This window comes from Larimichthys crocea, chromosome XXIV (genome assembly GCF_000972845.2).
Source record: "Larimichthys crocea isolate SSNF chromosome XXIV, L_crocea_2.0, whole genome shotgun sequence".
NCBI classification, from domain to species: Eukaryota; Metazoa; Chordata; class Actinopteri; family Sciaenidae; genus Larimichthys; species Larimichthys crocea.
This window is the reverse complement of record NC_040034.1, coordinates 15,885,568-15,902,620: the sequence shown is the minus strand read 5'-3', so window position 1 is coordinate 15,902,620 and position 17,053 is coordinate 15,885,568. Positions and strand designations below refer to the sequence as shown.

The window sequence follows — 17,053 nt, the reverse complement described above, 5'->3', positions numbered from 1 at the left end:
AGGAGGTATTCTTGAGGTGGACTTAAGATCTGAAGAAGTCAGGAACAAATAGGTGGTTGAGTAGTTTGCTATCAGGATCTGGTTTTGTCCTTTGGGTTTCCATGACAGCATGCTCAAACTCCACCAGCCACCACAACAGCTGATAATAGGATGTTTTCAGATTCAGGATTAGCTTCTTCAGCAGAGTAAAGTTGAAAGAGAGCATCAACTTTGACTTTTTGCAGCAACTCGACTAAAATCACAGATGAACCCTTTAATTGCTGGTTCCTTGTGGTGGGCTGCAGCCACTCAACATCAGCTTTGATCTTCTCCAGGTCAGTACAAACCTGAGTGTTCTCAATGATGAGTGGAACTCATGGTTTTCATCTAAACAGTTTGTTCTCCAACATCCGTTGCAAAACCTGATGAATGGCATAGAAGATATGGTTAGCAAGACACACAAAACCAAAGTTGTTTTAGAAGTCTCTCAACACATTATTAACCATGGCCTGGAAGACAGCTAGGGCATGTGTTAAACCAAAGGGCAACACCAGGTATTCAACGTGACCTAAGGGGTTGTTCAAACCTATCTTCCATTCATGCCACTACTTGATGTACCAGATAATTTGCATTCTGGAGGTCCAGTAAAGAGACGATGGAAGATGGTAGTCCATATGAGTGGCTCAAAAACAATACTGATCAGAGGTAGAGAATATTCTGTACTGGTCTTGCTGGGTTAATGCCAGATTGTTTTGTTATGGCGGAGCTAGTAAACCCAACTGCAAAACACAGACCAGGAGTTTATTGTCCTAATGGTAACTAGTGGTTGGACTTAGCTGGAGGTCTTCAGCTGGCGGCAAGGAATGAGCAGGCGAGGTTCCAGTTGAGACTGCGGATGAACCCAAGAGGAGCGTGGACAGACAGATAGCAGCTGGACATGGCAAAGGATTGACAGACAGGCAGATTAATCTACTTAAATGATTGAACAATCTGGTGATTTCTGGATGAATAAGCTGGGTTTAAACACTGAGGAGGTCAGTTGCAGGTGTGTAGGAAGATTGGTAAACCAGGGAAGCACTCCAAGCAGCACACAGACAAACATAAACAGGAAATAAACATGAGATAAGAGGAAAAGAACACAGGAGGAAAAGTCTTTTAACGGTTGCTCAAAATTACTGAAACCGTGCAATGCAAATTTATTTGATTTTGCACTCTGCTTGCCATGGTAACACATCGCTCACATTTGCATTACTCCCTTTGTAGCAACATAAAGGGTGTGGCATCTTTCTCTCTTACCCTCTTTTTCCCTACATACACATACCACAGGCATTCTGTGGTTGGCAAGGATGGATGTTCTGTCTCCAAGTTCAACAAAGCAAATGTGTCTGTTTCTTTACCTATTTATAAGGTGTTGGGTTACATGGCTTGTAGGGAGTGGAGTGTTCCTGTATCCCGCAAACTGACAAGACAGGGCACGTAAAGTCTGTGTGTGTGTGTGTGTGTGTGTGTGTGTGTGTGTGTGTGTGATGACGTAGGAGCTGCTGAATCTGGTTTGGCAGGATTTCTAAGGAAGGGCGAGAGAGCAGACACAGACACAGAGAGAAAAAAGGATTTGAATGCTTGAAACTTGTTTTTCCTTCAGTACTTTTAACTTCACTGCTTCTGCTAGTGTGGACACATTCGGTTTTGGTGTTTGAGTTGGGGTTTCAGCACCAGGTAAGGTTCCTTTTGTTTGGTTTTCATTAACTTCAGTGTATCACATGGTTAAAGTCAGTACGGTAAAGAAAAGATAGTAGCCAGGACTGTTTGAATTTAACACAAGCGTGAGTTACATTCATGCGATTTCCTCTGTTTATCCTAAAAGAAGATAGATACAAGCTGTTATTTATGCCAACAAAGGGAAAAACACAAGTCACACTGTAAGACACAGTTTAACAAGATATTGGGTAACCAGTATAAAGGAACAACAGGCTAAATGTGGTGTTTATATACTGTAGATTCAATACAAAGATAGAGGCGTTGTGGAATGTAGCCCTCTTAAATAGTTAAACATTTCCACACATGCGGATGTATCAAGTAATCCACTATGCATTTGATCTTTTAATGGTGGAAAAAACATGATTTTAATGCGTTCTTGTATCCTTTTCCTGACATCAAAACTGTTCGTTGAACATTGCCGTTGACTATATCACGAATACAGTTTCAATTACCACTTCTTACCATTTACCATCACACAAAGAAAACAGGACATTTTCAGTTGATTATTCACATATTACAGTCACTTATAAAGAATGTAGAGGCTTATCATAACACAGGTGAGGAGTATGTGGGCTGTTGCAGCTAGATGGCACTTCCTTATCTGATGCTTAATAAAAGGTCAATGTCAGAGTCACATCACCACAAACCTCATTGATGCTAAACCCATTTTATTTCTCCTATATGACAGAAAGAAATCAGTGGCAATAGAGTTAATCCAGAGTTTAAAGTGTTAACAACGGAAAGTCCTCATTACTAAGCCACTCCTGTTTTCCGTAATCTAAATATTTTACTTTTTTCTAAACAGTGTGTGATCCCGAAGTGCTCCATAAACCATACAAACGTGAGGATGGTCGTCCCATATGGATTTTATTTCTCTTTATGAGCAGTGGTGGGGGCAGTCTATGACTTTAAATGATCACTGCGAGAAACAACCAGCAAAATAAAAGCTTTCAGGGAAGCATAGATTTTTCCATTTGTATGAAAAACAACTCCCCCACATGGTTTGCATGTTATGTCATGGTTAACATTTTCTGCGTTTAAGTTCACATTAGACAAATAGGAACATACATGAGATGAAATACTGAATTAGATACACATTTGTAAGAAATTAAGTCTATTATTGTGTGTGTATGTATAGAAATAATGTTGTATACCAGAAAAGATGAAGATACTGTATTTCTATGACAATGACAAGAGCTCCATAGAAAATTGTACCCTGATTAGGTTTTGTTTGCAAAGCCAGAACATATTCATCAAACACACACATACACACAGGCCAGTATCTAGGTAACATAACACTCAAACCACAGACACACACATCTGCCAGGACGCTATATTTATACTAGTCTAATGACACAAGGCAGTTTCATTCATGAACCTCATTATCCTCGCACACATGTTGGCATTTCCACTGTTTTCATTCAGCAAAAGCAGACAGGCTGTGCAGACAGAATTAACTTGGTCTAGGATGGAGTATAAAGGTAGATAAAGAGTGTTTTGGTGAACAGAAACACACACAGCACATGTAACTTCAGAGTTAGCTTAAAACAGCTTAAGGTTATGTGTACCAACCTAAGAGCCATAAAGTCAAGAGAGTTATTACTTAACGTTTCGAAGGAATTACACATTTGTAAACACATTTTTGATAGATTAGTGTCATTAACTTACTGACACCAAGGTTTTCCGACTTTAGACAACAGCCGCGTAGCAATTTTCTATAACTGTTTCACGGTAATCAAAGCAAAGCACAGGCATAACTAATAACATTAATAGCTTAAGTAGTCTTATTACAACTTTATTCAAGTTCCACAATTATCAGTGCACAGCCCTGGCTTCACACTGGCTTGTCTGCTGGTTATAAAGTACATAGTTTGTTTGGTGAACATTTTATCCCTATGAGTTTATAATTTACTATTTTGCATTAGTAACACAAGTGTTTGCATGAAATGCAAATCAGCAGCGTTATGGTAAAGAAGGAGGAGAAGTAGAATGATTGTTTTGGTTCAGTGTTTATTGGACATGTGTGTCTTTATTTTTTATGTACAATGTATGATTGGAAGAAATGGCAACCGCTGCAGCAGCAAGTATCAATAAGAGTTTATGTGCTGCTACTTCTTTGTCAGGGGAAGATGCCAGGCAAGAAGTCTGGCAATGATGGCAAATTGTTGTTTTTACACTTTTTTTGCTTGTATGGATCAAATAAACCAGATCGAAGTCAGAGCTTTAGTTGTGCTAGTCTGCAGATTTTGTTACCATTGGATGGAGCCAGGCTAGCTGTTTCCCCCCATTTCTAGTGTTTGTGCTAAGCTAAACCAACAGGCTAAGTTACTTGTTTATCTGTGTGTTTAGAAAGTGTTGGACGGCACTATTTTGTCCATATGCAGCCAGCTGACAAAGACATTTTTTCACCATGGGTGTGACATGACTAGGGATGGGAATTGATAAGATTTTTACGATTCTGATTCCATTATCGATTCTGCTTAACGACTCGATTCTCTTATCGATTCTCTTATCGATTCTCATTTGGGGAAAAAAGGAGAACAAAGTTTGATCAGCATCATCTAGAGGAGGTAGTGAACTGGAGCGAGTACTAGTACAGCTGCCAGCCTCTGAGCCAGCCAGACTCTCTCTCATCATGGTCATCTTCTAAATGTAATGCAGAAGGCATTCGTTTAATGTTAACTGTTTTAGCATGTTTTACAAAGCAGCACATCGTGCTAACATGGTAGGCAGTGTGTTACTTACCAGAGTTACCTTCCGTAGTAACCACAGAGGTGGTCATAGCCTGGCTGCTGCCGCTGCTGCTAGGTTGAGATTCATCTCCAGTCCGAAGCGTGTCAAAAACACGACATTCATTTAAAAATATTGCATGGTGTATGCGCAAATGTTTCTGCAAATGTTCTGTTTGTCGTGTTCCCTCCCGACGCTGTTATCTCCACCTTGCAATGATTGCAAGTCAAGCTGTTACTATCTTTTTTTGGTAAAATGGAGCCGAACTTTGGAACGTTTGAACCGTGTGGGTGCCATTGTTACGTGGCTTAATTAGTCATGCTTGCTGGAATCGAGCGTGCGTAACTTCTTGCGGAAGATACACAACGTAATTTGTGCTTTCTGGAATCGAGAGAATCGTTAGATAAACTGCCAAACGATTCCATGGAATTGAAACACATGGAACTGGTTCTCAACAAGAACCGGTTCTCGATTCCCATCCCTAGACATGACCATCTTCTCTGGCCTGTGTACATGTTGTCATGGCTACTGAAGCATGTATGCATGATTAGCAATTTAGTCAGCAGGCTTTCAACTCATTGACTCATAGACATGAGATAAAATTAGGTACTCTTCCGGAAGATTCACTATGATTTCATACAAGCCTATACATGCACACACCAGTTTCGGTGCAGGTACTTGCATCTGTTGGCCTGGACTTCATTTTTTGGCTTTGTTATTGCCATAGAGAGCTATCTGTTTTTTATGTTGTCATAAAGCTGTGAAAACATCACCCTCTTCTCTTTCTTTCTGTTTTACAGGGTGCACTTGTTTCTATCACCCAGGTGCAGCTGCAGGGATGAACTGGTCAGGATTGGAGAGTCTGTTGAGTGGAGTCAATAAATACTCCACTGCGTTCGGGAGGATCTGGCTGTCCATGGTGTTTGTGTTCCGTGTCCTGGTGTTTGTAGTGGCAGCGCAGAGGGTTTGGGGTGACGAGAGCAAAGACTTTGTGTGCAATACTCGACAAGTAAGATTTTTCTGTCTGTGCTAACACGTCTGTACCTGTACTTCTTCTTATGAGGAAGCACCACAGTAACATCACACCAGTCTTGCAGATTAAATCTGGTATTTTAAACGTCTCTGCTGCTGTATTCATTTGTATACCTAGCCAATATGACAACCTTCCTCCTCTATGTGAGTTTGTTGGTTACTTTACCTGTTACTCTCAGTACTTTCTTGGAACTTGACTAATACAATAGGAACTTTTCTGTTGTTTTAAATTCCCATTTTACATCTTTTCCCTATTTTACTTGTAGCGTTCCTCAAGGGTCAATTATAGGTCTGTTAGTGTTCATTTATTTGCTGCCATGGGGTCAGTTCATTACTAACCATAATGTAGAGTACCACTTTTCTGCTGTTATATATGTTATATATTATGTCCCATTACAGTCCACTAATCTTAGCAACCAACTTTCTGCATGGCTCTCTGATTAATTGCTAGACTTCTCAAAGCTTCCTCCTACTTTACCACGCCAAAGCGGAAATATTTCTCTTTGCCACACCCAATTCTTTTAATCAGATATTCTGTGATCCTTGTACAAGGAAGAATGTCATGTATGTGATAGACATAACATTGAGTCAACTTCAAGACATTGGGCTGTATTATTTGGTTCTTGTTTCAATGACCAAGTAAAGTTGTTCAGTCATGTTTCTTTAAACTAAAGCTAATTAAAAGAAATTTGATTTATTATTAGGATTTACATCTCCCTGTATCGCCTGCCTGTTCAAAATGTTATTGTTGACTTAAAGCTTTACATAACAAGGCCTCTACTTATATAAAAGATGTACTAACCCCTCATGACACTGGTCTTAGATCAGCTGATGGTGGCATGCTGGTCTTTCCCACGGCCTGATTTGTCACCAGTAGTACTAGCACTACTGGTGACTAAAGGTGATCAGGCTTTTATAGTTCAGGCCACCGAACACTGTTTTTTTTTTATCTCTGTGAATTTTAATTTTATTCTGTAACATTGTTACAAAAAGCACAAAACCAATGAAGTTTGTTCTTCTTGTAATTATTATTATTTATTTATTATTGTTCTTAGTAATTACTACTCAACTAGTGAAAACAGTCTGTTGTGGTTCAGAAGGGGAGCTGGGCTTGGGCATTATGGGAAATGTAGGATCCAGAGTTTTTTGTTACCCGACCCATATTAGAGACTAAAAGTAAGGATATTTCAGGCTATGTTGCCTCACCTTTCATATTTTTAATTTGTTTCTTACAAGTCCTCCAACTTTATGAAAGTGAAACTCTCTGGTATAGCCCTTTAAAAGCTAGACATTCAGTGCAACAGCCTTATTAGAGAAATGTGCTGACAATGTGCTCTGTGTGACAACAAGATTGGTAACTAATTTATTTATGTGCTCTGCTGGATTCACATGGGGATGTTTTAGCATATAGAACACAAGGTAACTGATAGGCAATCAGCATAATTTTTTATCTTAATCATAACCATGATAGAAAACATCTGCAAAATGCTGACTATTTTTCTTGCGGGAAAAAAGTTTAGCTGACGGACTGTTTTTTGTTAAGATTTATGTCTATTATTATGTCTATCCCATGAAAAGGCTGCAGATTTAAATGCATTATAACTTTTATCACACCCTCCTGGCAGCTCTACTAGCAGTATTGTTTTGTATTTATCATTTCATGACAGTTGCATTAGCTTGTACTTTTATTAGTATCAAATAAAAGTATTGCCTCTGAAGCTCCTCGGTTGCTTTGTATATCTCTGGTACAAATGCAACAACCTGTGCTATCGCTCATTTTACCCATCTGAGATATCACAGTCATTACAGAAAAACCTATTACAATAAGTTTAAAAATAACTCTCTTACTTTGTTTCCAGCCTGGCTGTACCAACATCTGCTATGACCACATCTTCCCCATCTCCCACATCCGTCTGTGGGCACTGCAGCTGATTTTTGTCACCTGCCCATCTCTGATGGTGATGGCTCATGTGAAATACCGTGAAGGAAAGGATGCCAAATATGTGGCACAGCACCAAGGCTCTCACCTGTATGCCAACCCTGGTAAGAAGAGAGGGGGTCTGTGGTGGACCTATCTGCTGAGTTTGGTCTTCAAAGCTGGATTCGACACATCGTTTCTTTACATTCTCTACCGGATATACCAGGGATATGACCTGCCTAGGTAATGCTTGTATTTTTACTACAGAAAAAACATGAAAATTATCTGTTGGCTTTCTTTTCCTTTTGCTCTGCCTTTAATCTGCTCTACTCTTTTTACTTTTAGGTTATCGAAATGTTCACTGGACCCATGCCCCAACACTGTTGATTGCTTCATTAGTCGCCCAACAGAGAAAAAGATCTTCATGTTGTTCATGGTTGTATCCAGCGCGGTGTGCATTTTCATGTGTATCTGTGAGATGATTTATCTCATCGGCAAGCGCATCAGCAAATTGTTAAGAGTCCGTCATGAAAATGAGAGGCTCCTGTTTGCTGAGCAGCATGAGCTCACCAACATAGCACCACCCAGGTCCCAGTATCGAAGGACTGATCCAACTCTGGGAAGCCAGCTGAGTTTAGACAAGAAGGAGAAGATCAATGAAACGAGCGTGATTACGACTCTGTAGGACACTAAACCACAATTTAGTTTCTGCACAACAGAAGCAGAAGTTACCAAGAAAAAATAATAAACCAAAAGACATAAGAGGGCCGAGCCTGTGCATCGTGATCCTGTGATCCAGCTGAACATGAAACATTCATGACTGTCTGTTGGAAGGATCTCTAACACTGGCCAGCTGTATGCTGTAGGACACTTTCAAAGAAGAGGACAACTATACTGTTACTGTGCTTGAATATCATATTTCTAACTTTGTACAACTGATCTGATCACATCGTGGCTTGCTACGCAAGGAACAAGGAACATCCAGGAGCTGGTTTTTATAACACAAAAGAAATCTGATGTTGTGTGAGGGCGTTGTCGATTGATTGTTGATCCTGAATCAACATCAGCATGTCAGCATCAGCATATCAGCATTTAAGTCATGTTAATTACTGTATATAGTATCCTCATAATTGTTAATAGTTTTATTAATTGTGCGACCGGGAGAAAGATGGCCTGCAGTGCTTGTTCATATGTCCTCCATTAAAGGGACCAAAAGGTTGCTTGGGAAGAGAGAGGAGAGAGAGAGAGAGGCTCATATCTGCTACATATAACAAAAAGCTGATTCCTGAGCATATCCTGTTTTCATTCTTGTGAGTAAAGAGAGTGAACCTGGAGTTAAAGTAATCATGTACAGGTTTTAATCCCCGGATACTGAGCAGACTATTTCTGTTTGGATTATTGATGAACTGGAATGTCACAATGTGGTCCAATAGTTTCTTTTAGGACTTGTTTTTATTGACCCTTTTTAGTGCTATATTTAATTGCTTTTAAAATAAAACTAAGATAAAATAAGTGTCTAGGCTATCCTCCTTTGCAGAAAAGTTTATTCTACTTGGTCACCCCCATAGATATGTGGGGTTTGCATATACAGCAATACCACTGACAAACTCAGAAGAGAAAAGGAAGGCTTTAAAAACACCTAACAAAAGCATACGTTGATGTCAGATGTAGGTTGTATTTAGTATTCTATATGTATTAAGGTATATTTTTCATTTTTAAGAGAAATTACTCCACAAATGCTTCACGGCAGACAATTTTCACCACTGTGTTAAATATGGACGGCTGTCATGTGTATGTGTTATGATTACATTACTTATGATCAAAGATTAGCAAGTTGCCAAGTTTGCTAACAGCCAAACATCAAGCAAGTGCAACAACAACAACAACAGACATAGCAGCCAGCTAATATTACTTACTAGTCCAACAGAAAGACGCCCAGCTCGGCGTATCAGCCTATTATTTCACCAAGCCCTCACCAACGACTACAAGTCAGTCCCAGATTTACTTTTGTCTGGTGACTTCTTCTAACAAACTGAGCTAACATTAGCTAACAGCAGCTATAGTTGGCAGCAGTTTACTTTACTGTCCACCAGAAAACTCTGTAAATCACAGAGAATAGCTGGTGCTGTGTGACTTTTTAATGTAAAATGTTACGTACTTCTTGTGCCTGGTGCAAAAAGTTAAATAGCAAAGAACAGACATACAGGGTGCAGAGTGTCAATGAAAGTTATTTTATGGTAGGAAATAATGTAATGTTGCTTTAATAACATTAACAATGACAGTGATCCAGGATACTAGGACACTGATGCTCAAGTAACTATATGGAATTTATGATTTTATTTATACCTGTACCATGTGACATGAAAATAATATATTTTACTTTACTATATTTTATTTTATTTTAATTTACCTTTATTTGACCGTCAGTAAGGAGCCATTTCTCATTTGCAAAGATGGCCTGGCCAAGTGGCAGGTCAGTTTATTTTATTGGTTAAAGGCAACATTTTTATTACATGACACTGTAACAAAGTTATCTGCTGTAGCTGCTCACACTCAAGAACTGAACTTAGTTGCATTGCCATCTGTTACCACTAGATGGCAGCTTTTTCCGGGTGAAATAAACCAAACTGTATTTAACTCTGGATAATTTGGAGGATTTTGTCTGACGATTTAAAATTTTGCAAACGATTTGTGAATCCTTATTTATTTTGAGTACATTCACAAGCCTTGAACACGTCATCAAGGTAAGTAAAAAAAACAAAAAACAAAACACGTGCATACCACGTGCATTTAAAGACGCTGAGCACGTGCACATCAGGCCAACAAACCACATGGATAACACTACATTGCTGCGTTCAGGTGCTTATAATAAAAAACACTAAATGTAGTCTTCAACTTATGTGCCAAAACTTGGAAAACTTACATCAGCTTGGTTCTGTGTCATAAAAAAAATGTCTGTTTTTTTTTTAAATAGCAGTCTTTGATACATTAATATGTCTACATTGTCACCTACATGAAGACTCTAACAGTGAGGCAGAGCAGAAACAAGCAGAAAATACGACGAGGATGGGATTCGAACCCACGCGTGCAGAGCACAATGGATTAGCAGTCCATCGCCTTAACCACTCGGCCACCTCGTCCGATTTCGACCATATATAAGACGATTATATCTGAATTAATGTATCCAGACGGTATTTGTGGGTATTTATGTTGTCTGGGTCCATTTAACAGTTTTAGTCGTGGTTACTGCTCTTTAATGTGAGTGTGTCGCACCAAAACATGCTCAAACCCGTGTACACACCACATTAAAACGCAAAAGAAGAAGAAGACGACGACGAAGGAAAAACAGCTGACTAATCAATCAATTATATCATTAATATGTACATATGGCGTTAGCATGTTTACCAGGAGATGAAAGCAACAGGGTGCAGGATCACAGACAGTACGCATGTCTGTCCACCACAGGGAGCCAGAGACCAACAAATACAACCAGGCATCAGATAGTAGATTGATTATTGAAGGGGGTCTGGTTGACCTGGTATAGATAACATGGCAAATATGTTGTCAGAATTCATTTATAATAGCCTTTTTCACAGCAGCCATCATGACAGGTGTTACCAATGATACTGATTACGGTTCAGATCCATTCAGGTCAAACAGAGTCAGGGTGCTGCTGTGGTGCCCGGTTGGTTCACTGGGAAGTCTCTGCTACACTAAATGGATCAGAACCTGAATACGTATTGTTGGTAACACCTGCGTTGATCCTACTGTTTCATGTCAAGACGGCTGCTTTTCTTTTATGAAATCCTAGCTGGCGACTTTACCATGGTGTACCCTACCCCGCTGAAAATCAGCTAGGATAGGGTCTAGCCCCAGCCGTGACCCTGATGAGGATATGCAGGTCTAGATAATGGATGGATGTTAAGAAATCAGTGCCCTCAAACACCCACCTCATGTTTGAATTCAAGGATTCAAAAGGTGTATCCCGTATTGTGTATAGTGAGATGCATTGTGGTCTGTTCCAAATGTTGTACTAATGCTTATGTGAATTTTATATGTATATTTAAAAGGCAAAAAATTAAACATCAAAACATTATGCCATTATCTGTAGTTATGGTAATTAAATATTTATATCATACTGGAGCAGACGTTGCCTTATATTATGTGTAGGATGTGGATTAATGAAGTATGACTCTGGGTCATATAAGTCATGGTCATCATAAATAAACATTAAATTGTGTTCATCAGGAGTTCACAAGCATCAAGCTTGTTCATACCTTTTATGTCATCGGCTATAAAAACTTGTCATCCAAGAAACAAAGATTGTTTTTGTGTTTGTGCGTGACTTAATGACTGACCAAACCTTCCTGTGAAGTTTTAAACTAGTCTAACTCACTTTATCGGTGTTGTTTGTGTGTGAATCACAAGGCAGAACACAGACAGAGGGGATCGAACATTTATTTACCCTTATTAAAAGTTACAATAAAACCATTAACATCTTCAAACGATAGCAAAATAAAAGAGAACCAAAAAAAAAATATTGGCCAAAACATATTTACAGAGACAGTTTGCAGATAAAAAGCTCACATTTTGTACACAATCCCAGCCCCTTGCGTCATAAACTCTGAAATGTGAACACTGCAATACTCAAGAAGCTTGAATGTGGTTTTAGCCAGAAAAGAATGAAAATGCACGAACAAAGACATAGCGCTTTTTCCACCTCCCCTCCTCGTTTTTTTTTTCACTTTTCTATACATGACAAAATACTTGAAATTTGGGGGTAAAACATAGGAATGTAGAATTCTAAAAATTAATAAGATTTGAAAGGTTTATGTGTCCATATAACAGTCATTTCGAGTGAAAGAGATGGTCTGCCCCGCTCCGCAACGGGGACAATTTTTAGATCCCAAAAAAAGATGAGAAAGAAAAATAAAATGTTATAGGGCTGCCACGCTGTTAAAAAAGGATGCTTCTCCATGAATTGGGAAAATAAGTCAGTATTCCTGGTTCGCTCCACATCCAATCCATTACCTTCGCCACGTGCCAGTCTCAGTGTGTACCATGAGGGGGCGACACAAGCCGACACTTTTCATTATGAGAGGGCCCGGTGAGATTCCGTCTGTCGAAGAACTAATAAAAGGCAGTGAACTGGTGGTTGAATCAGCAAACGTGATATATCCTTTGTCTTCTTTTGTAGTTTTGTTTATAACTTTAAGAACGTGGCACGAGTCTCTCATATATATATTTATATATTTTAATCTTGGAAAATCAGTTCAGGTGCCGTGGCGGGGTGCAGTCACTCTGCCTTGGCCTCGCCCTCAGAGGCTGCAGGTGTTGTGTCCTCGGCGGGGGCGGCGGCCTCCTCAGCTGGGGCAGCCTCTGTGGGTGGCGCCTCCTCTGCTGCCTTGGTCTCTCCCTCTGGAGCAGGTGCAGAGGCGGCATCATCAGCAGTGGCGGCAGGGGTGTCGGCGGCGGCGGCTTCGCCCTCTTTGGCCTCGGCGGCCGGCGTCTCCTCTTTGGTTTCTTTGGCCGCGTGGCCGTTCTCCTCGGGTTTGTCCTCGGTCGTGGGGGAGGTGGCTTCCTCTTTGCCCTCCTCGCTGCCCTTCTTGCTCTTTTTCAGCGAGATGCCCTTGAACTTGAAGGAGTTCTTCAGGGAGAACTTCTTCTTCTTCTTGGCATCCTTAGCGGCCTCACCCTCCGCCTTGACAGCCTCGCCCTCGGCTGCAGGAGCGGGCTCGATGGCATCCCCGGCGGTTTCGCCCTCCTTGGCTGGTTCGGCTGTTCCATTCCCGTCTGTGGCAGCCACTTCCCCTTCGGGCTTGGCTGACACATCACCATTGGTTTTAACATGGCCGTTCTCCTGCAGAGAAGAAGACTCATTGATTAAAACAATCACACTGGGTCAAAAAGACACAAATATACAGATGGATCAACTGAGGATGAAACATGCACTAAATAAATCTGTCACTATTCCAAATAAATCTGGCAGATTAGCATTTACTCCCGATAGTTAATCCCTGTTTTACTTGAGGAAAGCTGCTTGCCCTGACAGCGGTTCAGATGGAGGGGGGAGGAGGTAGGGTTCAACAGCTGTTTGCGTGACTTTGAGTGGACACATGGGGGCAGTAGAGCTCCATGTAAACGTCAACACAGCCTGTGAGTTGGGGGAACAAAGGAATCCCCGTGAAACCTGGTTTCTGCTCTCATCCAAGGGCTGCAGCTCACATCCACCACAGCTCTCAACATGAGCTCGGTGTGGTCAGAATACAAGCAACACACACAAAGCCACAGTCCATTTATATTCAATTCCTCTACTGCGCTCACAGTGATGGGGGGGAGTTTAAGTGGGGAAGTCGATCAACTCCAACGAGCCAAGTTCATCCACACGCATCATATTCTGATCTGGGGTCAGACTCAAGCAAGATACTATTAAACTCACATACAGGACATTTAAAAAAACACTTGTCCACAAACTCGGTCAAACTAAACGCATGTATGGATTACAGTGCAGCAGAGGGGGTTTGAACCAGCGCCTGCCCGCGCCTAGTTTTCAGTTCCGCAACATGCGCCTCCAGCAGAGCGCATTTGCATCCTCTGCACAGTTTGCCTCGCATCTTTTGTTCGGCGTAAGAGCGTTTATCCCTCTCGACTACAGCCAACTCATGACAGAAAACACGCTCCAAACACACATCTCGACAAGAATCTGACACTCGATCACACAATGCGTGGCTGAATTGCCACAAAAAGGCGCAGGAATGATCACAAAAACAGAAAGGCAGGTCTGGTGGTGCGCGCTGAGCGGGGACGAGCATGGCCACTCGACGGCTTCTCTGCTGGAGGTCCCCCCACCCCCTCCTTTGGATTTTTTTAAAACAACCTGTTTTAGCTGCGTTTAAACTCATTTTGTCTACAGCCATGTGGTTAAAAAGTGGGATGTGATCTCAGGTCTGAGTCTGAAAGAGCAACAGCTCGGCTCCCATCGCAGCTCTGTGAGCCCCGCGGTGGCACCCAGTGGTGCCAGTGGGCGTTGGGTGCCATGTGGCTCCCCGCTGATGGTGAAGCACTTCAGGCCTTACTTTACTCACCTGGCCGTTGGCTTTGGCAGCAGCAGGGTCGGCGGCGGCGGCTTTGGCCTCAACAGTTACTCCACCCTTGGACAACTGGGCTCCCATTGTTTTCTCCTTTAGGTGATCTGAACAAAAAAAAAGAAAATCGAAAAAGAAAAACCTCGAGGAGTTTTTTTGTTTGTTTTTGAGATTTTAAAAATCCAGCTCTGGGATGGGTTAAGATCTTGACCCCCAAAAAAACAGTTGGAGAAAAAAAAATCCGACCAGATCTCCTTCTCCCCGTTGCAGGTTTGGAAAACGAGAAGATCCTTCCTTCTGTGAGTGTGCACCCCACGGCGGCTGAGCTCAAATTAAAGGATGTCGGTGATAAGACTGTGAGTATTTCAACCGCGCCTCAAAATCGACCAGAGTCTCCACCCATGGGCGTGACAGCCGGTGTTTGTCCAATCTGCAGCCAGGGGAGGCAGGACCTCCTTTAACACCACCACCCCCACCACCACCACCAACTCCTGTCACTGCAACAGTCTGATACTCAACTGGATGATCAGCAAGACTGTTTTTTTTTTCTCCAGTGTTACAGATGTCTGGAAGATTTGGGGGCATTTTCGACATTGCTCATAAACTTACTCAGCACTTGTTGCATAAGTCATAATAATAGATGTCCCTTTATGCAGATGCCATTTAAATAAAACATCTATAAGTTGTATGTTGTGTTGTATGAGGGTGTAATACCTTACAACACCGTAAAAATGATACTATAAGTTCATGGGTTGGCGATACAAAGCGAAGTATTTCATCATCTTGTGGGGAAGCTAACGATATTTCTGCAATAATTTGATAATTTTCTGGTAAACTAGCAAAGTTTTGCCTTTTTAGTGCTCAAAAAATACAAATTAATCAAATATGGGTAATGTGCACACAATTTCCAGACAGAACTATCATCTTCAGTTCGAGTTTAACAAAGTCTGTCAAAGTTGGAGTGACCCCCTTCAGCTGAAATCCTCAGATGATCCTCAGATGAACACTTTTTATTTTAATGCCCGATGAAGAGTTAAAAGACTTGATCAGCCTCCTCCGGTTTTTGAGTGACAGGTCCGGCATTCCAAGAGTAAACTCGTTACATAACACGCAGCCAGCTTTGCAGTCAGCAGAGACCTTGCGGTGGCACTGGGGCTGCTTTGTCACCGACACAGACAGGGAGACAGTGAATCAGCCTGTCAGCCAGTAATAAGGGTCTCTTGGCCAGACGAGTGGATCCCACGATCGCAGCAATGACATTGCATTTCTTTTTTTTTTGTTGGTAGCCTAAAGCTGATGGGCTCCTCTTGTGATCCAGCAAGGTCAAGGGTCATATGTTTTAAGCTGAGTTATGAGAGCCAGTGGACTGCTTCCATAGACTGACCAGTCATGGGACAGGGTCACACATGCATTTACATACGCCAGCTGCCTCATTTTCAAGCTGTTACTCTTAATTCTGGCAACCTTAACCATATTATCCCTTCTTTCCCAACAACAAGGCCCTCCTTTATCCCACAGATGAACCCATGTTAACAAAATGGTGCTCTGTCTGCTCTGTCATCTTTAAAGGACTTCATTAAGTTGGATTTATGATTTCCTCTTATTAAAGTCCTGTATTCATCGGAGGCATCCCTTTATAGCTCCATATGTCTCTCTTCGCCTTTCTGTCATTGTTTCCATCAATCTGATGGCACACAGAACGACCACCCCCGGCCCTGCCTCCGCACATGCACACACTCACACTCACACAAACATGTCAGAGCAGTGGTATGCGAGGCATGCATACGCTACCCAGAGAATGATCTCCATCCATTCAGTGTGGGCTGAGCTTCCCACAGTGTGATACACCCTGAGGGGTTCAAAATGTGCAACCCCCGCCCCTCACAAGCAGCCACCACCGCTCCATACATTCTCCCAAAGTGAGTCAAGATGGAGAGCAACATGTTTTCAACCCGCACCTCACCATGCGGCGTACATACTCAATCACGGCTCTGGAATTCCTTGTCGCTCTCTGATGTGGGACGTCTCATCACTCTGATGAGGTCTATACATTAAAGTTGTCTGATTTCAAAGGGATGTTCCCGGTTTGAACAGCACAGGAAAGAGATGTTTTCACAGCAGGGTGTCCAAACCTCTACAGAGAGACTTCTGCCCAGGTTGACCACAGGTTTGTCACTCATCTACAGCGATGGAAAGGAACTAATGCTGCTCTCACATGGATTCAGGAAGACGGATATCATGTTAGTGGATCAGAGCAGATGCCATTGCTGTCCAAAGCTAAACTTTAAACTTTTTGCCGTCCCCTGCAACAGAATTTATAACCGGATGTTACAAAGCTTGCAGGAGAAAACCTGTGTGTTATAATCATTATAAATAATTGTATTATTATCTAACGTCTGCCTGAATCCATGTGAATGCAGCATATGTAATAAAAGCACTTGTACTTGAGTATTTCCATTTTATGCTACATTATACTTCTACTCCACTACATTTATAATATAGTTAAAGGGTTTGCACACTCTGGCTGATTAGACTCTCGCCAGGTGTAAGC

The 17,053-nt window shown here is 41.5% G+C and overlaps 2 protein-coding genes and 1 non-coding gene across 3 annotated transcripts; 1 reads left to right on the top strand and 2 right to left on the bottom strand.

Moving 5' to 3' along the window:
• The first annotated feature begins 1,521 nt into the window (after positions 1–1,521).
• On the top strand, positions 1,522–9,248 carry LOC104930155 (gap junction beta-4 protein). The gene is made up of 4 exons (XM_019266368.2): positions 1,522–1,695; positions 5,268–5,476; positions 7,359–7,660; positions 7,763–9,248. Exons 2-4 carry the CDS (start codon positions 5,306–5,308, stop codon positions 8,100–8,102), a joined length of 813 nt encoding a protein of 270 aa, XP_019121913.1. The 5' UTR covers positions 1,522–1,695; positions 5,268–5,305; the 3' UTR covers positions 8,103–9,248.
• A 1,227-nt stretch (positions 9,249–10,475) lies between these two features.
• Positions 10,476–10,557, bottom strand: trnas-gcu (transfer RNA serine (anticodon GCU)). Its single transcript has one exon. It is a non-coding gene; the product is annotated as a tRNA-Ser (tRNA).
• A 1,302-nt stretch (positions 10,558–11,859) lies between these two features.
• On the bottom strand, positions 11,860–14,844 carry marcksl1a (MARCKS-like 1a). Its single transcript, XM_019266390.2, has 2 exons — positions 14,503–14,844; positions 11,860–13,277 (listed from the first exon to the last, which is right to left on the bottom strand). The coding sequence occupies exons 1-2, from the start codon at positions 14,587–14,589 to the stop codon at positions 12,714–12,716; spliced, it is 651 nt and encodes a 216-aa protein (XP_019121935.1). The 5' UTR covers positions 14,590–14,844; the 3' UTR covers positions 11,860–12,713.
• Positions 14,845–17,053: the final 2,209 nt, after the last annotated feature.

Coding starts and splice junctions, on each gene's coding strand:
- marcksl1a (XM_019266390.2), bottom strand. CDS start 14,589: ATGGGAGCCCAGTTGTCCAAGGGTGGAGTAACTGTTGAGGCCAAAGCC. Junction 13,278..14,502: donor CTGCCAAAGCCAACGGCCAG/GTGAGTAAAGTA, acceptor TCTTCTCTGCAG/GAGAACGGCCATGTTAAAAC.
- LOC104930155 (XM_019266368.2), top strand. CDS start 5,306: ATGAACTGGTCAGGATTGGAGAGTCTGTTGAGTGGAGTCAATAAATAC. Junction 5,477..7,358: donor TTGTGTGCAATACTCGACAA/GTAAGATTTTTC, acceptor CTTTGTTTCCAG/CCTGGCTGTACCAACATCTG. Junction 7,661..7,762: donor CAGGGATATGACCTGCCTAG/GTAATGCTTGTA, acceptor TTTTACTTTTAG/GTTATCGAAATGTTCACTGG.